At 39.4% G+C, this 22,814-nt stretch overlaps 2 protein-coding genes across 4 annotated transcripts in view; one reads left to right on the top strand and one right to left on the bottom strand.

The window, feature by feature from the left end:
* The first annotated feature begins 61 nt into the window (after window positions 1–61).
* LOC129743834 (histidine protein methyltransferase 1 homolog) lies at window positions 62–2,813 on the top strand. 2 transcript variants are annotated; one of them, XM_055736041.1, is made up of 4 exons: window positions 62–236; window positions 307–704; window positions 763–1,013; window positions 2,264–2,813. In XM_055736041.1, exons 1-4 carry the CDS (start codon window positions 176–178, stop codon window positions 2,718–2,720), a joined length of 1,167 nt encoding a protein of 388 aa, XP_055592016.1. In that variant the 5' UTR covers window positions 62–175; the 3' UTR covers window positions 2,721–2,813. The 2 variants fall into 2 exon arrangements, with proteins under 2 accessions (XP_055592016.1, XP_055592015.1); XM_055736040.1 differs by having other exon boundaries at window positions 298–704.
* Window positions 2,796–22,814, bottom strand: part of LOC129743833 (rap1 GTPase-activating protein 1-like) — a 45,027-nt gene continuing 25,008 nt past the window's right edge. Inside the window, exons 2-5 of one of the 2 annotated variants that reach the window (XM_055736036.1) lie at window positions 7,858–9,540; window positions 7,493–7,799; window positions 6,889–7,280; window positions 2,796–6,033 (exon numbers count right to left, since the gene is read on the bottom strand). In XM_055736036.1, the coding sequence (XP_055592011.1) occupies window positions 5,893–6,033; window positions 6,889–7,280; window positions 7,493–7,799; window positions 7,858–9,420 (2,403 nt within the window). In that variant the 5' untranslated portion in view covers window positions 9,421–9,540 and the 3' untranslated portion in view covers window positions 2,796–5,892. The remainder of the gene's footprint in view (window positions 6,034–6,888; window positions 7,281–7,492; window positions 7,800–7,857; window positions 9,541–22,814) is intronic. The other variant, XM_055736039.1, reaches the window with a different exon arrangement.

Raw genomic sequence — 22,814 nt, 5'->3', positions numbered from 1 at the left:
TTCAACTGGCAGCTCTGACTATAAAATTTGAAATTGAACATTGAACAAACCTATTTATTCTCCTCCGCATGTTTGGCGTGGAAAAAGTTGTATTTTGGAAATTTACCGAAGTTTTTTTCTGAGAAAATTTAAAATTTCAACAGTTATTATTGAGTTTGTGTAACTTTAAGTTAAAATGTTTTCGTTTTCCTTCAATGTTTCGGAAAATAGTCAAGATGGTTCCGAGGATGCAACAGGTTAGTCTTAAACATTAATCAAAACAAATTGAGCTTCAATGTAAAAATCAACCGTTTAAAGCTCTTGCAGCACAAGATTCATCAATCGATGAATTCGAATGCATCGAACTAAAAATTCCGGAAGGACTACGCAAGGGCTTTGCCATCGATCCGGATAACTTGCATGTTTTCCTGGCCAGTGTTAACATGCAGGTGGAATACATCAACTGCCTGACGATCCCGAAAGAGGACCTTAGCCAGGAAATTTTAAATGCCGAAATTGACCACTCGGATTTGATTCCGGGCCGCTACGAGGGTGGACTTAAGGTGTGGGAGTGTACGTTCGATCTAGGTGAACTGATGGCGGAGAACGAAGAATACCAAAAATTCTTCGCCGATCGTGCTGTTTTGGATTTGGGATGTGGATCTGGCATTTTGGGGATTTTGGCGGTTAAGTTGGGTGCCAAGAATGTGGATTTTCAAGATTATGTAAATATTTGAAATTATTGATTTTTAACAGCAAAAAGTAATAGTATTCGATTTTCAGAACAACGATGTTATAGAAAATGTGACGATGAAGAATTATTCGATTAATTGCTGCGGTGATGACACGGAAGCCGGCGAGTACCAATCGAAAACTGATGTTCGCTTCTTTGCCGGAAGTTGGAGTAGTTTTACAGATCATGTGGATGTTTTGCAATACGATGTGATCGTAACTTCGGAGACGATCTACAGTAACAAAAGCTACGATCAACTGATTCGCCTGTTCAATACCAAGCTGAAACCGGACGGAGTTGTGTATCCTTTTTAAATATCAATTTTGACCATCTTTTTTCATCCTAGTAAGTACCACCATTTGGAAGATGTGTTTGATGTAAATTATCTTGGTAAGTATCATAAGAAGTAATTTTATTCAAAGTGTAGTATTTGCGCGGTCTATAAAAAAAAGATTTTATACCATTTTACCTAAAAGCATAAACCATAAGTGTGTGCATTGTACTTTTTTCCTTTAAGCTATAAAACTCAAATATCAACCAGTAAACCTATCTCGGTTTAACGAAAATAGTCTTAATAATTTGGTAAAAGACTGACCTTTTTCATTTATCGCAAAAAAGTCAGCTATGAAACGTAGCTTCAGTTAGTTAAACTGTTTGTTGAACACGAATCAAACTAATTTGAAATAAGACACAGTCTGTAATCATATGGAGAAATCCAAAGTTTTTAATACCTACTATTCATTATAGAAAGTTGTTGAGATGTTCTTATTAAAAGAATATTAACTTTTAAGAAGATAAATTTGTCTCACTACACTAGGCAGAGTTATACTGCCCAAGCAGGATCAATGCTATAACAACTTATGCTAGCGACAAGTAGATGGCACTGGGGAGCCCTTGTGCTTGAACTGCCATAGATAGGCTAACTTACAGAAGGGACATGACATTGTTATGTTTAGGATGTTATTATTTTAGAAATAATATTTCTAGAACTGAGAATTCTAGAGAAAACAAGTTTAAATGAATAGAACAAAATTAAGAGTAATTTATTTACATATGTTAAAATATTTAACCGTATTGAACCGTACACGGAAAAACGCGTGGCTATTTCAAAAACCTTATCATGATAATTTTACCATTTGTGCGTTTTACTTTTTTCAATCACGGCATAGTATTGCATTATTTAGTTAAAGTGCAATAACTATGCACCTGGTAATTTTTGACAACCCGAAATTTGTGTTGTCAAAAATATTACGGTCATTTCAGGGAATTTCATCATGGCGGAAGAATCGGTACAAAAACAGTTCTAGGATGTTTTGAACAACAAGTCCAGATGGATTTTTATCTTTAAACTATTCTCCATCGATTCCACTATGTTACAAAACCTTTACGTCGCGTTGTTGAGTTAAAGACGATATAAGATTTTGCACGTTTATTTACACACTTCAATCGATAAAACGATGTTCTCGGTAATTTTGTGACTGTGAACCTCCTATTAAAAACTCTTTCAGAACACTTCAGCGTAAAAATTCCTTAATCAAAACTCACATTTAGCTTACTGGCGGCCAAAACGTACTACTTCGGAGTCGGCGGCGGCCTTCGGCAGTTCGAGCAGGCGCTCATAGATTGTCGCACGTTAAGCTATCGCGTGATTTGGGCCAACGTGAGTGGAGTAGCAAGAGAAATATTGGAGATCAGACGCATCATTCCGCAACAGGCCGAAGAAGCAGACGCGGGTGATCAGACAGTGTTGCTCCCACCAGCAATGACCAATGGAAAAGCCGAAGGAACCGAAGAAGCAGGAGCAGAACTTGACGCAGTAGGACAAGAAGCAGCAGGACAGGAAGCTGTAGGACAGGAAGCCGTAGGACTAGAAGAAGCAGAACAGGAAGCGAAAGTCCAGGATTCCGTACATCAAGAGGAAGCACATGGAGATGCAACAGAGCAAGTATTAGCAGGACAAGAGGCAGCAGGACAAGAGGCAGCAGGACAAGAAGAAGTTGGTGATTGAGACCTCACTCAATTGGACATTTCTTTTCTTTTGTTTTTGTTATTTTTAATACAAGGTTTTTTTTTTCTAATACACGTTTAAAATATATTATCTATGTGTTTGATTTTCTTCCAATGATCCAAATAAGATTACGAATTCTTGTTGTTCCGTTTCAACAGATAAAGCTTAGTTCTTTTAGAAATGGGACACTTTCATTTGCTAATAGCTCGTTAACTAGTTATTGGATATTAAAAATTTTAACAGCATTTTGTTGCCTGTAAAAAGTACTATTCGACCTATTTTTTTCAAAATTTAAAATTTACGCGTTTTTGAGATATGTACGATGCGAGAGAAAAAGAAAAAAATAATTTTGCACAGTTTCCTTGAAAATACGTCATTGTCAAATTGATAGCTGACAAAACCGTTGATTATTCAAAGAATTACTGAGTTTTTGTGGTGGATAAGTATGCAAACACTGTCAATAATGTCCACAAAGTTCAAATCAAGCATTGGAGTGAAGCAGATGATCGGCAACAACGGTTAAGGATCATCAAGGAATGCAAGTCTCATACCAGCATTTTTAATTTTCAATAAACGAAAAACTAAGGGTAGATCGCTGAAATGTCCAAAACAATTTTCTCCGATAAGCTGAAAGTGTTGCCTAATGATGACTCATTGAAATCCAACCTCAAACAACCATTTTTTGATAGTTCCAAAGCTCTTAAGCTGTAAAACCGGTACCGAAAAAAAAAACGTTTAAAAATGTGGTCAAAAATAATCAAATTTGTTCATTTCGAAACAACTGTATCCACTAGAATGCTTCCAGTTTCCAGTTTCCAGGGAAGTATTGGACCAAAAAGTATCAGAAATTGAAGAAGGAAGGTGAAGCCACCTAAAATATAGATTTTAAGAAGTATAAGTTGGAGAAACTGATCAATACCATGACTGAAAAAAGTGTGCGCCGGCCAATGGGAGATACCAAGAATAAAGTAGAAATTTCTTTAACAAAAAACGGTAAATATTTTTTTTCAAATTTTTTCATGAAAGATCATAACATTGCCTTCTTTTTCTTCATAGAAAGTATTTCGTTCAAACGAATGGTTTTTGAGATACAGGCATTCGAAACTGTCCCATTTCTAAAAGAACTAAGCTTTAGTTGCTTGTTGCCTCAAGATTGGTTCCCGTAGGGTTCTTCCTTTTCACACTTTTCCGTTTAGTTCGGTTTTGGTTTAATTCCTTCATATATGTATATGTGTGGGTATAGATTAATGATCTTCTTACTTGTTTTATTTGGTTTTTTGCAGATTTAAACACACTGGACACAATGGCTGTTGCTACTGATACAATTTTAGGTCGGTTCTTTGTCTTATTTTTTTGACACCAATTCGAGAGAGGACTGTTGTTGCGTGTTGAAGAGCGCAAAATTCTGTTGCTTGGTCTATTTACTTTGTAAAATTTCCGTTAAATTGTTACGCTCAAAATGTGTATGCTTCCGTAGTTTTTTTTTAGATTTAGCGGTCTAATTAGACGCGTGCCTGTGCTTGTTGTGTGTGTTTGTGACTTGGGAATGTTGTTAACTTTGGTATCAATTCATTAAAATTTATTTCAGCTCCTGCGTTTTTTTTTTAAATTTTATTTGAGACAGTGGTGCTTTTTAAGGAAATAAACATTTCCATTTTTCTTGAAATATTTTGAATTTTACCGTTTGTCTATAATTTTTTTGGAAATAGCTCTATATATTCTTTCTAAAAAAGAATTAACAGTAGAAGGCAGTTTTTCGTACATACAGTTTAGTTTTTCATAATGTGGTTTTTGAGTTTTTTGTTGTTGAAATTTTCATCTAAACAAGGATAGTGTGGTGTTGACAAAAGGTGAAATAAGTAGCGTTATCTTTTGAGTAAGGCCTGAAAGATTCCTTTGGGAAGAGCTTTATTTAGTTTCCAATTCCAAAATTTTCGTTTGTCATATCTTTCAATGTCATTTCACGCACTGGTGTATTGCACATAAAGATTCAACTATGCTGTATGATTTCGTTTAAAGTTATTTGGGTGTGTACATTGATCAGCTTTTGTTGCTTTAAAACTAATTTCATCTAAAACCTAGGAAATAACAAGCGGGTAGTCCATTTAATTCGTTTGATTCTGCCACACTTTCAACTTAAGTTTTTGGTTTTCTCTTGGTTAGCAATCCATTGCAAAACAAATCATACATACAGACAGTTTTCTTCCCATCTCAATGTGGTTTTCTACGAGTTTCAACAGTCGAAGGAATTTTTAAACCACATCTTCTAAGCGTTTATTAAAATGAACAGGGAAACTGGACAACATTCGTTGTTCCGATGTTTTAAAATACTAGATTCTCTTCTTCGTCATCTACAAATATGCAGTTCTTTGTCCATCTTTAGAAAGGACTTCTTTTCTATCAAGGGGGTTCGTAAAAATAGCTCATACGATGGATGGTTAATTGACATCTACAGTATTTTATCCAGTATTTTTTTTCGATTTCAAAACGAGTTCCCAAAAACCATCCCGTAGGATGTCTGTCACATTTATTGATTAGGTGTTTTAAAACTTTTATTTACATTTACATAGCACACGTAATTCTATTCTGATTCTAGAGGCGTTGTGCTTTACAAAAACATTTTCAATATTTCAAATGAAAATCTGTAACGAATTTTCCCGCACCACTAACTGATTGGTGAAACAAATAAGAAAAATACAAACGAGGATAGGCGCAAAAACAATCGATGGGTTTGGAAATAATGATATACTAAAAATAGCATCTTATTCAACTATCATACACAAGCTCGGAGGATGTTTTGCTCCTCGCAAAAAAGGTAGATTGCCAAAGTAGCGAAAATATATATATCGTTTTTTGTTTTAGGTTTAAATAAATAATAGTTCGAATAAAGACTTCTCTCTTTATGTACATGGTAAAAGTATAACATTCTAAGGTTAAAGAAAAAAAAAAGTTGTGGTTTCCATGGAACGCACGGATGACCGACCCACCCACTACTCTGTTGGGTTGTGGTTCTTCGTTCTTAAAAGTGCTAGGATTTTTCGAGACTGGCTCGTATTAGTACAGACAAAAACGATACTGAGACGACGTTCTATTCTGGTAACAACCGGCAAAAAAAAAATCATCCTGGGCTGGACACACTCAACGCATACGCTGAATACGCTTCGCGACTCGTTTATAGTGGTTCACTACTGGCCGTTGGCATGTATTCCTTCAGAAGGTCCCGAAGCCGTAGGATTTCCTTACCGGCCGCCGCCAGATCCCCCTGGAGTGAGAGTTCGCGTTCCCTCAACCGTTTGATGTCACGCTGGCAGGTCTGGAAGAAGAGAAAGAGAACAGAAACACATTAGTTCGTGGATTGTCGATATTGTTGGAAAGACTGTGGTTACATTAGTCCCAAGATAAGGTTTTTTCAAATAGTGAAATGATCTTTTCTTCTAAGTGATTACTCAACTTAGCCGTTTCTAACACAAATATCACACGATAAGGTAATTTATACAGAAAACTCACTGCACTCTATCCTGCTGGCGTCAAACAAAGCGATTGAGCGCATGGGTATGTATCTGTGGCAGTACTACTCGTATTAAGTTCTCCTGCTGTTTGACGCGCTCTTCTAAAAACAAATCTTGGGGGTGGGGACTACAGAGACTTGCATAGTGAGTTAGTTTTATATTCGGCAATAACTTCTCGAGACCAATCAATTCTAACCCTTCGGATATCGTATGTTACTCTATTTACGAATCCATTCCTTTGAATGTCTCATCCAGCAGTTATTAACTGGATATATGGTAACTCACGTTGACTTGTTGATGAAGCCTTAGCCACAACTGCGGAACGACCGTGCACCTAAAATGGCTACCATACATACATACATACAAGACTCAATGCACTCTATTCTGCTTTCCTTTTTTAAACATTTTTACAACGGTCGTCCTAATATACACTTAAACTTTCCATGAGCAGATATCTATTCAGTATATTTTAATTTATACGTATGTATCTATTCCTAAGCAGATGTCTAAGTCTCTGCATGTCTAAGCAGAACTCTCAATTCGGTATGTCATAAGCGGCAATCTCAATCCGCTTTGAAATTAACTATCACTCGAAGAAGCAAAATTTGATACCTCCCATTTTCTGATGCAATCATTGTTCAATATTTTTGACTACTCACCACATTCTGCCTGAGGAGATCCAGTTTATCGCACTTCAGCCGGGTGATTTCCTGCTTGTACCCTTCCGCCTGTTGCATCATTTCCTGGGTTAGCAGCAATCCAGCGGCCATGGCGTTGCTTCCGGTTCCGTTGCTGTTGCTGCCCGTGGTACCCGAACTACCGGTACTACTCCGCAGATCCCGCCCGCTATCACCGCCGGTACTGCTTCCGGTTCCGATGTTGACACTGATCACGCTACCCGCACCACTCGTTGTCGATCGCTGCTCCGCCCGATCCACCACGCCATCCAGACACAACGAACAGGCCTTGGTGGTGGCATCGGCCGAGGACATCGATTCCAGTCCGGTGTCGCTGTCGATATAGGTCGCTCCAGCATCTACATTAGGAAAAACTTTTTCGATGAATATCAAACATAATTTGGTAACAAAAAAATCATTTCAAAGGTGAACGCAAATAAGGCAATCGCGCATGTACGAATCCAAAGCAGGGAAAAGCAAGAAGTTTGGAGAAAAAAAACGTATCGTTAGTTTTGAGGTGGTCTACTCCAGTCTGGTGCGGTTTTAAAGATTCTACTGTTACCAATTCAAGCATAACGAAACTCACCCATCGGATCGAGATCGACGCTGTTCAGGCTGGAGTCGTCGCTGGTTTCGGACATCGCCACTGGACCGTTGTTGTTGTTATTGTTGTTACTGCCACCACTGTTTCCCTTCTGGCCGACGCCGTGACCATGGCCGTGACCAGAATGGTGGTTGTTATTGTTGTTGTGGTTGGCGCCGGCCATATTGTTGTTGTTCATGCTGTTTGGATTCAGCGAACAGCGGGATGTGATGTCCGGCGACGAGGCCACCGAATCGTTGGGCGATTTACGGGAACCCGTAGTACTGCTCTTGGACAGCGATCGACCGATCTGCGGGAGAAGGGCATGTTTAAGATCAATGTCAAATCGTTTCAGTGCTTATACTTACATTTACAGTTTGTCCCGGTCCACAGGGAACGTCGGACACGTCCTTTGACTTTTTCATGGAGTTGTGATGCTTGGTATTGGTTCCGCTGTCGCCCCCGTTGTTGGTGGGATCGGAGTTCTGTGATCGGAGGCGGGCGTTCAGCGCTTTCTTGACGGTGTCGATAAAGCGAGATCCGGTGAAACCGCCTTCGGATTTAGGTGTTTCCGGTGTGGGTGATGTTGGGGCGCCAAGCAGATCGGCTCCCAAAAAGTCTCGCGTCTTTTCCTTCAGTTCGTCGACCAGATTCTGCAGCAGGGAGGTTCGTGTTCGTAGTTCGAGTTGGGCAAATTTGTCGGCCTTGTAGCACGCATTTTCGGCATTGATAAGTTTAGTGAGGAGAAATTCTTTCAGTTCAGGTCCCTTCTTGAATACTGATGGTTGTGGCAGGGTTGGTCCGAAGAACGGCACATCATCTCGGGCAGTTACCGAAATTTTGTACCGACAGTTGGGTGTATTGGGTTCGATTGGTTGTACGACGATGAACGCGTGCAGGAAGTGGCTAGCGATCATTGCCGGTGAGAAGGGGGTGTTTTCTTCTTGGAACACAATGGCGACTATGTCGTTACCAATGTGCCGTTTCCGTTGTAGCTGCTGCGGATCACCTTCGGTGTAGGGTAAAAGGGTTGACACGTGGAACATAATTTCCCGCTCTTTGAATACTTCGTAGACGGCGGTGTCACCAGTGTGTCCGTTCTGGATATCCAGGCCACCTCGATAGCCTTTGTGATCTCGCAGACGTATTCGTTGACCGAGAAGATCTAGGAACTCTTCGAGCGCTGGGGTCGTATCGCTATTGCAGAACAGCTCTTCTTCCGTCGTTTGGCCGTACCTTTGGTATAAAACACCGAATTTGAAATTGGTGACTAACACGTGCTCGTCGTAACTGGCGATCAACGAGGATGCCTTGGGACATAGTACGGGCATGAAGTTGTCGACATTGATCTGCTCATTCAGTAGACGAGCCATTTTGATTGGGGATGGATTGGATCCGAGACAGGAAGCTGGGATGATTTCGTGCATGGTTCCGGTTCGTAGACGAAGCAATATCCGAATGTGTTCCTGATTGGCCACGTTTTCGGACTTGATGGATAGCAGGACCGGTCCCATTTGGTCGTCGTGTCCAACGAGATTCGAATGTTCCCGAGAAATGAAAAACCTTCGGTAGCACTTGGCTGTGTCGTCCGATTCGATCTTGCCCACTCGCCACGTCGTGTGTGAGGGCACTTCGTAGCCGGCATCGTGATCGGTACCGTCGATCCAGTAGCCGCCACTATTTGGTATCACAATCATCTGATAGGGAGCAGGTTTACTGAGGTGATCCTCGAGTAGCCGCTGCAGTGGCGGAACTGCCGAAATGATGGACGAACTTTGCGAACTCACTGACGACTGGCTCTGGTACTGGGGATGGTGATGTAGCGAGCTGCCATTGGACAGCGTGTGATGCAGGTGACCGCTGGAGCTGTTCGAGAGCAGATGGGGCGAGGCAGGCGTCGAGCTCGAGTTGGAGTGCGAATTCGAGGACATACTGTTCGAATGCCGCAACAGAGATCGCGTCGTCTGCGAAGGAATCTGTACGGTGAGATTGTTGGCCGACGAGTCATTGTTGTTGCCGTGCGGGTTTGAGATTCGTTCTTCCCGGGTGCTCTGGAAGGAGAAAGAGGGGAAACAAAATTAAAATTTATTTTTTCAAATTTTTAAAATTTTAAAGAAAAGATATCTGATTAAAATTCACTGTTGGCCCATTGCGAATATTGGCATGTAAATGATTAGCGACAAACGCGACCATTCACGTGGTAGTAGGCATTGCCATGCTTTATTTAACACGTGCTTGTATCCACGTCACTTAAAAGTTTTTCTGAATAGCATACATAAATAATGTCTGTTTTTTGCGTGAAACCTAAAACTGTTGTCAAACGAATGACTGGAATTCTCCTTACATGTAAGTAGGAACAATCTACAACAACCGATTTCGATTCGCTGGGGCACTGTTTTTTCCAACGGCGATGATCATGCGAGGCGACATTTTTATGACATCTTTTTCAACAAGCAAATTATGACAGTGATCGTAATTATTCACCGGTTGAAACGTTTGCTGCTTAAATTGTTTTCATTATCAATTTAAGCAGCAAACGCCTTTTGTTCCAAGATAACGATAACCATTGTTCTATCGATTCAAATGATCAACAGCAATGTAGGCACATGTAAAAACGTGCCACGATTAGACGGCCAAGGAGAGGAAACAATCCCGTTCATTCAGCTGACAGACACATCTCATTCCGATGTGTTTTGCTGAATATTTCAAATGGTTAGGTAAACAGAACCATACAAATAACCAATTATTATGTCATCCTCTAACTGGTTTCGATTCTATTTTCGCAGAAAATTCTCCACGAGATGGTGACCTGCCTAAGTTTGTGGATGCTTAAGTTTTAGTACCTACTGAATTCAGAGTTTTTACAGCATATTGTAAATCGTCAATGTCCTAAACTTGATATCGTCTCAATACATGTGTTATGAAGAAACGGATTTGAATCGCATCTGAATGAAGGAAACTGAACCGAAGCAAATTCAAAACAAAAAATGGCAAACGTTTAGTTTGGACGTGTTGTTTTTGCTGTAGTTATGTTGCCGTGAGATAACAACAACAATAACAACGCAACGAACGACGGCTGTGCGAACCTGACTTGAGAAATTAAAGGCGTAATACGCCCGCGCGATCGAGGGTCACGTTCACGATCGACCGATCAGCCAACCGGCGTTGATGGTCGAACGTGCAAATCGTTAGATTTGAGAACTCAAATAGTCAAAGGATCGAATTTTGACCAGTTCTGACATAAGATTAATCTTCCTTTTATCGCACGTTGTTCCTTGGGATGGTCTTGAAATTTTTTTTCAAGTCAACTTCATCCACATGATCACAGTTTTATCAAGATTATGGACGCAGTTTTTGCGCCTACGGTTGCTTTCAAACGTGTGCATGTGATCGTCGCTGCCTGATTGGTATTGCGAATGAAAACTCCATCGGTGCGTGGACGTGGTTTCTCGTCCATACACCTCGATCTAACTAACAGAATGTTCTACCGATGGAATATGTAACAGTTGAGAAATATTTTCTGATCCATGCTTACTCGGTTGCTCTTTGCCTAGATCATTAATCTAGCTAATGACACACGATTTACCTTATTCGGATTCGGGGCTACCGACCAGATTCTCACCAGAAGATTGAGTGGCATTACTCATCGAATCCGCAATCCATTCCGTTACAGATTTCTTTGCCGCCTTACTCCCGGAGTTTTGTAGGTGTTTTACGCCGCGACCACGGACACGATTCAGCAAGATTTAGTTCGACCACACCACCTCGATGAGGGATCTGCCGTTCCAAAAATGAACGTTCACGAGCACGACACGCTAATGACCAAACGGCGGAATGATTATCGTTCTTTGTGTCTACTAACTGAGGTGCTTTTTTTCTTGTCGGATTGTGGTCCCAGATTCTACGGTACCGGGGCCAACACTATGCGGCGGTGTCATTCATTTGGAAACAGGTGAGTACGAGGGTGGGAGTAGGGGAAAAGTTCATATAACGCCCCATGTGGCTAATACGCGCCACCTTTGTTTTGAAGAATCTGAAACATTTGAAGCCTGCAAAATATTACCAATTTTTTCTAAATGCTGTGATTGGTCATGGCAAGTATGAATTTTTCCTTAAAATGCCCCTGTGTCGTGATAATTTCACAATTTAGGTTTTTCGTCATTTTGATCTAAATTTTAAAACACTTTCAATAAGGTGTCACCAAGCAGAGAAAAACGAATAAGACAATATTTTCTGACACATCGATAGAGGAGAATCTAAACTATGATTTTATGCTTAAAAATCATACTGAACTCGCAAAGGTATGCTTTTTATGGGTATGTTCTATCACGGCCCATGCAGGGTTGCCAACATTTATTTTCAAAAATCAGGGAACTTGCGAAATAAAAATCAGGCAAAATCAGGCTACGTAAAAGTAACGGATATTTCGCTCAAAGTGATGACCTTTTTTTTTTTGGTCATCGCTCCACATTTTTACTCCAATATGTATGTTCTGAGCCTACTTAATTGAATAATTCTGCTGCATCAAAGCAATCCCTTCAATTCTCTTTTTCAATAAGAATTAACGGGAATCTTTCGATTGCTTTATTTCAGCCACATTTTCACTTTTTCACTTCTGCTATGGTACCTACTCCAGTTCCTTACTACCCATTTTTCATGACATTCGCAAAAATCAGGCAAAATCAGGCATATTTTCAAAATTCAGGGAAAATCAATGGCTTATCAGGTTGTCAGGCAGAGCCTCGAAAAATCAGGCAACGCCTGAAAAATCAGGCACATTGGCATCTCTGGGCCCATGCGCTCGTTATAACGCGCCAATCGTAGTAGGCTGAAAATAGCATTAATTTTTCAAAAAGGCCAATTTTCATTGAAAATGAACAAAAAGTCTAAAACCATATTTTGAGCGTTAATTCAGCCCAAAAAATCTACTTTTCATTTTTTTCAAAATTTTGATTAGTCCATTTTGATTTTCTTTTCAGTCAAAGTGTCTGTAAGTATTGGTGTGTTTTTGGTCTTCGGCTGCTTTCGGGTGTGTTCGGCTGCTAGGCGCATATTGAATACACAGCGGCGCGTATTTGCAACACAGTTTTGTTCTGTGGCTTTGAATATGGTTTTTAAAAATCAAGTTTTTGAAGCAGCTATAGCAATTTGAGTAATAAAATATCATAGGCATTTGTAGAAAACACTTTTCTTCGACGATTGCACCCATTTTCAACACAATTTGTACGTGGAATGCATAGAAAACCAGCGATTCGCTTAGGTGGCGCATAATAGGGCATGTTCCCCTAATTATGGCGTCCACGGTGTGGTGTGGTCAAGATTAGGAGCACTTCCATTTCCGATAGAGCCACTTTGCTATAGGTAATTGGAGCAATTTCGAACAAAAGAAGAGGAACAGCTCCAAAAGTCATGGCAAAATGCATGCTTTATTTTTCAAGTTCACTCAACCGGATGAACTCGAATGGAAGTAATCTTGGGAGCGGGAAGGAAGGGAACAATTATATTTAGATTACCCGAACCTAGCTGTCGTCACACGCTGGGATTTCGGTAACATCGGAGACACGAACAATATGCTAATATGTTAACTGATTTGGGCGGCCTGAACTTGAATTACGCAACCAACCCATCACTCAACGCGCTACTACTGGTCTGTTGGATTTCTGTAGTTTGACGGATAACTTTTCGGATGAGAAGATAGGCAAAAATATCATAGAGAAATACGGAAACCTCGTTCAGTTTATCACACGTAAACATGTTTTAAAAGTAAGATGATTCAATACAATTTATCCATATCTTTATTCAAAATCTGCAAAGTACTTAAATAGTACTCTAAGTACTTTAGGTTGCGCATCAGGTGCTTGCTTAGATAAGACCGTGTTAAACCATTAACAAATAAGTGTGAAAAGCTAACAATCGAGCTCTTCTTCAAAGTTGCACTCAAGTGTAGGTAGTTAGTTCAAATTGTAAAGAAAATAAACCACTCATTTCTGAGGGATGCTTTTTTTCAAAATCCCAATCAACAATCGATACCGTACAGTAGTTTAGTTCCATTAAAAAAAATCTTCAGGTACTGCTATGGCGACCGTCAAAAACGGGTTTATTATTTAGTTATTATTAGTTAAACTGTTTTATTATAAGATCTCTGGAGCCACAAGTTCAGCTATAAGTTGTTGAGAGATGGTTCAATTTTGATTCTTGTTGAAGGGTAATGCAATGTATTTTAAACCTTTATTATCATAGGCAGCTTAAAACAAGAAAGTTTTTTGGGAATAAAAATTTCGTGTTAGAAAATTGTAGAGCTTTAAAACGCTGTACGCAGAACATTTCATCAAAACTCAACACTTTCAGAGAAGCACCATCAATCTGCTCGGTAGATTGAAAGAAGTCTGGTTTCGCTCAACGATAAACTAACATAAACACCGTTGCTTGAAAACTAACAGAAATATAATTTGAAAAAATGCACACAGAGATGCCGGTAAATATACATAAGTGAGCCCTAGAAGCGGATCCGAGAGTATGTCGTCACTCAACCTGTCAGCACGAATGGGTGGAAATGAAGAGCAGGTACAACAACAGGCAGCAGCACTACAAAATCCCGGACATCACCGCAGAATGATGGATTACCCGGTGGCGCTTTGAAGATCTATGAGGGTGGAACAAGGAAAAAAAAAAAACCCATTCGGGAAGGTTAGCCCAAGGACGATTCTTCCGTACGGAATTCTGTCTTCATTAAACCAGCGACCATTAGAATGCAGATGAAAAATGATCAAACTAATGTGTTGGTGTATCTGTGTTTGGCGACATATTTGTCCGTCTGGCTGGAATTTCGTCATCAACGGGAGAATGCGGCCATCTATCATTTCATATCGATGAATGTAGGTATAGAAGTTTAACGATTTTTTTACGAGCAAGCAAGCGGTCAAACCCTCATGGGGATTCGAGCTAAAGGTCAGACACTTTGTGAATCGATTGCAAGGAAAGAAAGACCCAACCCAACCAAAACGAGCAAACAAAAAACAAAAGGAAAACATAAACGGCACCTGATTTCGCAATGAAACAAATGAGAAAGAAACTGACGGCTATCGTAACGGACAATCAATCAGGACTTTTGGGACTGTTGGAGTGGATTATAATACACTTATAATGCAAGCCGAGTCAAGAAACAGAAGGTAACACTCGAGGCAGGAAATGAATTATTCAACAACATAAACTGGACTGGAAGTGCTTTTTTTTTCGTTGCTGTAGTGCTGTAACGAAATTTGACCGTTTTATGGTTATGACGCGTTTTAGGAAATATTTTGGACTAAAACAAGGGGTTACAACTTGCTCCTTTGTGTTTATTTTATACGAAAGGAGTTATTTGTCCAGAGCGTGAACTATTTATATGGTTTCTTCAACGATTTCATTAGCATTTTGATGGTTAACATATGACGTATTATGAATTTATGCAAGAGAGATAAAATTATTCGAGATTCAATCGAATGGGCAACCTTCGTTAAATTTAAGCAGTCGAATGATGTCACGATTTTGTAATAAAACTAATAGGTGAACGCTTCAATGTTAGATCAGCGTCGATTTTATAGCGCCGTCTTACACTAAATCAATAGATTTTTAAAGATGATCAGTTCTACTTTCCATGGCCTGGAATTGCAGCGTGTGATGCACTCCGGCGTTGAAATTGCTCCGACCTAATTTGCCGGCCTCGAACGCGAGACGAGACATGCTGGCCCACATCGGGAACGACGATTTTATCGATTTTTCTCTATTGAATATTGCACACAGGCAGGCTAATGGCATCGACAAATGCGTGTCGTCAGAAACAACCACCCGCACATGTATTTCGTGTTTTCTCTTCGTGTCATCAAAGTCACACGAAAGCCCTCCTCGGATCTCATCCGCAGGCATCCACCTCCAAGAATAAAAGTGACAAATTATGACCACGGAAACCACAATCGTGTGAACACACGCTGATCTTGAAACTTTCAACCGGATCACGTACCATCGGCATATTTTTTGTTGGTACTCTCACGTTCTGACTGCCAGCCAACATACCCCACCAGCAGCAAAAACACCGACCGGGTCTTGAGGACATATCACATCGGGGCCAATTCCAAGAAGTGCGATGAATAAAAAAAGGAAATTAATTCTACATTCTGCAAACATACTGGCGGGCGGGCGCGATAGAACAACCTGATACCCTCCTGGCCTGGCTCGGGGGTGCAATTCATTATGCTGAAAAGCCACCGCCTTCGAGTAGTTAGGTAGGTACCGGAAGTTGCAAAACCTCCTTCCTGCTCCCTGCTGCCGTTTCCGTCGAAACCTCCTTCGGCTAGATGGGGAAAAGCCACACCGAATGGTGGCAACCGCAACGGCCAAATTATTATGCCAATGCATACCAAACGGTTGACGTTGAATAGGTTTAGTAGGTACATCGATGGAGGAGGAAGCACATTGTCTTTACGTGTCTACCTCATCTCAACCCCCCACCTTTAAAACAAAAATCGGGCTACCCGTCGCACGTAAACTCCTACAACCAGCAGCCTGTTTTTTTTTGGAAGAACAGAGCAGCCGAACCGCGTTGTAGCTGCAAGGGAAATTTATTCATCAACATAACCCCGCAGTCCTCCTTCCAGCTGGTAATCTGTCTCGGGTCGTTCTCGGGCCGGGAAAAAAGGATGCCAGTCGTACGTTTAACGGATGCAAAGGGAACCGGAAAACGACCGAAACGGTTAATTTCTGATCCTTGTGGCGTTTAAAGTCGTTTAATGAACATTTAATTTGTTTTAAGAATTAGAATAGTTCGACTGGTTCCTAATTTTATATTGATTGAAATCATTAGGCTCAAAGTAGTTTGGGTTAAAATTATTGAAAGAAAACGAGATGGTGTAAAAAAAAATGTAAGATTTTCATTGCCAATTCTTTCAATTTACTCTTGTGGGCTAAACAACTGATTCCAACAATCTTTTTCACATGGTAAAATTTTCAAAATGTGCTACTATTATCAAAATTTGTACCTTTTTCTAAGAACGAGTGAACTTGCTCTAATCAACAGCAAAGTGCCACTTGGTGCCAGAGATCGATCGAAGCAACCCGTAGGACTGTCAAAACGTGAAAAATTTTGCTCTTCCAAAAATTGTTGAAGTTTTCGAACAAATTCAAATGTTCAAATCGGTTATGTTGGTTTTGTGCAACGGGGAATGAAGCCGGATTTGTTGTGGCAGAGGGATTTATGCTGCTCAGGTTCCGTAACCTATTAGCGAAGCATCAAATCAGGCGCATTGGACCTTCGGAATTAAATATGAAGAAAGTTGGATGCAGGGATTTAATAGTTCTTGGACCGGTATTCAAAGATAAGTATCTTTTTTATCATTACATTGTCATCACATGTATTGCATTCTAACGGAACGCCCTTTTTTGTTTCGATTATAGTCGTTTTACCATCTTTATGGCATTCGCGACTTTATCAACGTTGCAGTTGGCGGATCGTTATTGAAAAACTTATCCGGTACAACTGTGTTCGATGTTTACTCTTGGGCTCGAACTCGCGGACATCGGCTCAGGAGGCAACATACTTGTCAACTTAGTCATATCACAAACCAAGAAAACGGGACGCCCGTAAATTGGTTTTTATATCGAAACTTTCCTCAATCGTTTATTTTTAAGTGGATGTTAAATCATTTGAAAAAATATAGTATTCGATAAGAACAGTTTTATTTGAAAATACCGCATTTATAATTTTACCTTTCTTTTTAAAATATGCAAACGAATTTATTGAAAAGTTAACGAGCTTTAATATGTCTCGTTTTTCTCACTATTTTTGTGAGTTTAGAAACAGCAATGTTTCTAAATTAAATTAATTAAAAACAACATACATACAACAATATTTCCTACGATGGGCTTAGAATAAGTTTTTCAATAACTGTCCGCCAGCTGCAACGTTGATAAAAAGTCACCAATGCCACAAAGACGGTAAAACAACCATAAACAAAAAAAATCCTACAACAATTTATAAAAACTGAAGTGCAAAAAGTTCAGTTATTATCAAATATATATATTTTCAAAAAATCAAGTTCTCAGTGTTTTTTATTTACATAAATTATAAAATTTTAATTGTAATGTATTCGATTGAAAATTCTAACGAACTAGTTTTTTTTAATTATCTAAGATTGATTTTTTTCATTAAAATATCATAAAATTCAATTGAATACAACATGATTTTGAAATACTTATTGAAAATCTCAATATATTTAAACATCATTCAACGTGAAATGTTAGAAACGACAGGAAAAGAGATAGGAGGACCAATTTCATTTATTTGTTTTTAACGTATTATGGGATGAAGTTATGTTTCACTGCGAAAATAATTAAAAATTATTTACAATAGCTACATTCCAGCAGGATTATTAAATTTTGTTCCCCACTTGAATTTCATACTCTTTATAGAAAAATGACATAATGGATTTTCGAAAAAATAATCTATAGGAAGTCAGGCTTAGAAAAGTACAGTCAGTGTAAAATAGAAAATTTTAATGACTACCAAATCTTATCTTCAGTATGAACCTACATCACAACTAATTTTTAAATTGAATTTACTTAAAAATCAGCATTAATTTTAATTTTTTTTTAAATTCAGCATTTTTTTCAATGTTGACCATTTGGAGAAAATATTAGTTATTCATACAAGGAAACTTATCAGTTTTATGACTAAGAAGCGCAGGATCTAAGTGCCTGTGGCTAAGTGGCAGGTTCTAAGTGTGCTGCACTTCCCTTCTCCTTATCGACTACACGGACTTGGCCGGCGTCGTGGTTGGTTCATATTGAATGTTGAAATTCTCAAAACTGTACAGTGAGATTGTGTAGCTTAATCCCAGCAACCTTTCATTTGGTTCATTGTTCAATGTTGACTATTGCGAACCAATCACAGAGGGCAACCATTATTTATCAATAGCAAAGTGCCACTTGATGCGATATTTGCTAAAAAAGGTCAGAAAACACAGCGAAACCAAGTGCACTTGTCTCTAAAAAGTGCGTGCATTGTGCTCTCAAAATGCATTATGGGACGGTGAATAAACAAGGAATCAATAAGCTTTCAATGAAACCTACATTTGGCATGACAATTTTCGAATACCTACATGCGGTATTCGTAAATTGAGATTGATACCCACATTCCGGCCCACCGTGATTCGGGCAACATGATTTTTTATTTATGATAGCAGAATTAGATATTACTTGGTCGTTAAAGTTTTCTAAATGGTAAACAAACGGAATGTACTCAATGACCGATCGTAGTGGCACTCAATATTAATATCAGCATTGAAAATTAGATTTGTTTTGTTCTAATTTTTCTTGGTTTACATTTTGGATGCCATCATTAAAATTTTATGAAATGGCTTTCAAAACCATTAAAAAAAGTGAGGGAAGGTTAAAATCAGGCCACAAAACCAGCAGCTCTTTAAAACGACCGACTATACATAGTTTTCTGGTTTCATAGTCTTGTTCTCCTGCTTCAGCTTAACCACCGGGGAAAGACAAATTTAACCGATTACCGGTTCCATAACCCGAGCATCGATTGAAAGCAATCGAACCGACATCCGGTGGTCCCGCTTGAACTTTCTCGTGTGGCAAATTTGTATTTGATAGACCTGGTAAAAACATCTTTTTTTTTTTATTTTTAGGCTGGCATTTTTCCTGTTCGGGACAGCTCGCGGAAATTGGGTCGCTCGATTTGGTTGGTGGTTTCGGTCCTTTTGTCAACGGCTCCCGGGAAGAGTCCCTAACTATGCAGAAAACTGCAAGTGAACAATTTTTCCCAAACCACACCGGCGTTCGTCCGTTTGCTTCGGGGTGGCGAAGGAGGGGTAGAATGAAAGTTATCGCTTTTTTCCGCCCCGCCTAGCTTGGCTCGGTCCTGGGTCTGAGGGCCTCTTGAGGTGTGCCGAGGAGTTGATCGGAATAAACAAACTGCTAAACGAGTTTGGGCCAACCCTCGCTAGAGTTCGATTTTTATTTGATCGCCGTTTATGCCTATGTAACAATAAAAAAAAACGGAAAAAGGGACACGTCGCGGTGTGGTGGAAGTTTGTCACGATAAGAAGCAGGTCAGAACCATCTGTTCCGTGTCATATGTATTATCCTGGAAAGTGCATTTGGTAGCAGGAGTACCTTTTTTGGTTTCGAGAAATTGGTCTGTTTGCCGGGAAAAATGTCTATTTTATTGATTTGTTTGTAACAAGGGAAGTTGATTGGGAATTTTTATTCAAGGATTTTCCACCCTCTTGGTTCGAAGCTGGAATAAATGTTAATCACAAAAAAAAAAATTGCTGAGAATGTTCTCGATGCGGAGGGAAAAGACCTTGAATAAACTTGAGCATGATAATTATGAGCAGAGATCTCGAGCGAAGGAGAACAGTAAAATGCAGAAAACAACCTGCTGGAAATAAACGAACCCAAATGAAAGGTAATTAGCGAATACGTTAACTTTAAAGGGGGGGTCCATGTAGTTAGAATGAAAACTTTGATGGGGAAACTTTTGAGCTCGAAAGAAAATAAAATCATTTTCGGTGTTTGCGTGTACACACAAACAAAAGCCGATGATTAACGACGGAGGAAGCACGCTCCGGTGGTTACAAAGTCCAGGGAATCGCCATCAGGTCGTTGTCGGCGTCCATCAATCCATTGTAAGAAATTGGTGCTGGTGGGCACTCCAGCATATCTGATGATGGTAGGTAGTTGGTACAGAAGATTCTACAATTGTGCCTCTGAGGGCCAAGTCATAACTTAATTACACGAGTCACCGGCTTTGCTGGAGCTCAGAAACAGAACCATGTTTTCTTACGAGGGATGCAGCCGGGCGGAACAACATTCACCTACAACACCGACCCTCCCCAATCGGTTGCTTACATCATTTCTTTGACCTTATCCTTTGCAGCTATATGACTCAGGTCCCAGGCCCAACCCATCATCCCATCTAGAGTCTAGATAGATAGATAGATAGATGGACTTGTGCTTTGCAATTTGATGCACATCGGTTATGTGGATTTGCAAGTCACGGTCGAAGTCGTTAGACTTTGCCACTCAACTCACATGCATCTCGTCGGTCCCACTCGGATAGATAATATGCCAATTGACCTCCACCTTCTTGTTCACAGCGGCACGGAAAAAGTATCATCATGTGCGCCATTTTTGTTCTTTCCTTTCCATGCATCGGTACACACCAGAGACGTAGTTGCTCTTGTAGGGGGGTTTCCGGCTTGCAGTTCCCTTGAAAGACGTCACTCTTAGGTGCGCCAATGGCGTATTCTCCAACGAATGGTCCAGCAGCGCAAGAAAATCTCATACTTCCTTACGCGAGTCAAGAGCTGATGATACCATACCTTCCTACGTTATATTTAAGCTTTTGAAAATTGATTCCAAACGATGTAGGGGAAAAGTTCATATAACGCCCCATGTGGCTAATACGCGCCACCCTTGTTTTGAAGAATCTGAAGCATTTTAAGCCTGCAAAATATTACAAATTTGTTCTAAATGCTGTGATTGGTGATGGCAAGTATGAATTTTTCCTTAAAATGCTCCTGTGTCGTGAAAATTTCACAATTTTGGTTTTTCTTAATTTCGATCTAAATTTTAAAACACTTTCAATAACGTGTCACCAAGCAGAGAAAAACGAATAAGACAATATTTTCTGACACATCGATAGAGGAGAATCTAAACTACGATTTAATGCTAAAAAATTATACCGAACTCGCTATGGTATGCTTTTTATGGGTATGTTTTATCACGGCCCATGCGCTCGTTATAACGCGCCAATCGTAGTAGGCTGAAAATAGCATTAATTTTTCAAAAAGGCCAATTTTAATTGAAAATGAACAAAAAGTCAAAAACCTTATTTTGAGCGTTGATTCAGCCCAAAAAATCTACTTTAATTTTTTTTTAAATTTTGATTAGTCCATTTTGATTTTATTTTCATTCAAAGTGTCTGTAAGTATTGGTGTGTTTTCGGTCTTCGGCTGCTTTCGGGTGTGTTCGGCTGCTAGGCGCGTATTGAATACACGGCGGCGCGTATTTGCAACACAATTTTGTTCTGCGGCTTTGAATAAGGTTTTTAAAAATCAAGTTTTTTAAGCAAATACAGCAACTTGAGTAATAAAAAATCGTAGGCATTTGTAGAAAACAATTTTCTTCAACGATTGCACCCATTTTTAACACAATTTGTACGTGGAATGCATAGAAAATCAGCGATTCGCTTAGGTGGCGCATAATAGGGCATGTTCCCACAATCCCGCCTTTTGGTGTGCAAGCTCGGCAGATTGGAAAAGTGTCATTTCCTTCCGCTTCCTGAAGTTCTACTACTAAGATACACAGTAGAAGGTGGGGAGACTTTTATCTCTGGCGGCCCCGGATTTCGCTGTCATGATTTCAATGTTCAGCGGAAATGTGCAGCAACCTAGAAATGGCAACGACGCCGACATTCATTCGTTCCTTCCGAGCAGCAGGACGACAACTTTCTTCTATTCATGAAAATGGCCATTTGTCATACGACACAATAAGTGGAAAAAGAGATGAATATAACCGAGAAGGTCCTTCCGGTGTGGGTCACAAAATGGGACACATACGTTCATGACACCACTATTGCTTCTACTTCAGCTTTTGCTGGTGAATGGGAATTGATAGTTGACATTCCAATCCATTCAGTTGGTCCCGTTTTAGAATTCCAACGTTAGAAGGACACCAGTTATCGGGAAAAACGATTGCACCTTTTGAGGCGAAATTAAATGGGGGAAATATAAGGAAAAGAATTAGGGTTGAATTTTGTTTGACCCGCCTTATGGTTTGAATTCCAAATAACCAGTTGTTAGGGCTAGGTCGATTTAGGAAGAAAAATTTCTTTGGTAAAAAGATTCGTTTCTTTCATTGGACAATTCCAAAAAAGTACTAACTGATTGCAGTTTTTTCTTCATGGAATGAGTGAGGTTTAGAGTGGCCACGAAAAAAGTTATGTGGGAAATAAAAAAATCGACGTTATACATTGGGTTAAATTACCAATGGGAAGTTTTTCAAAAACATCACCTAAAAGATGTAGATTAATTTTTCACTTTGTCGTTTTCGATTCTTTCTTTTTTTACCATTTTTGGTAGTTTAATAACTTTTCTATCATTTCTGTTTACAGCTTTTGTCATTTTTGTAACTGTGATTATTTTTATTAAATGTTTTTTTTATGCTATTTGAATAATTTTTGCTTTTTTGAATTTTTGTTTCATTTGCGTAATGTTTTGATTTTTTTTTAAATTTGATTTTTATTTGATATTTTTGTAATTTTTCTCATTTT

Source organism: Uranotaenia lowii, chromosome 2, assembly GCF_029784155.1.
Source record: "Uranotaenia lowii strain MFRU-FL chromosome 2, ASM2978415v1, whole genome shotgun sequence".
Lineage (NCBI taxonomy): Eukaryota > Metazoa > Arthropoda > Insecta > Diptera > Culicidae > Uranotaenia > Uranotaenia lowii.
This window is presented reverse-complemented; position numbering and strand designations above follow the sequence as displayed.

Excerpts from the sequence above, each read along its gene's own strand:
- LOC129743834 (XM_055736040.1), top strand. The coding sequence starts at position 176 with ATGTTTTCGTTTTCCTTCAATGTTTCGGAAAATAGTCAAGATGGTTCC. Across the intron at positions 237-297 it reads TGGTTCCGAGGATGCAACAG|CTCTTGCAGCACAAGATTCA; the intron begins GTTAGTCTTAAA and ends AACCGTTTAAAG. Across the intron at positions 705-762 it reads ATGTGGATTTTCAAGATTAT|AACAACGATGTTATAGAAAA; the intron begins GTAAATATTTGA and ends TTCGATTTTCAG.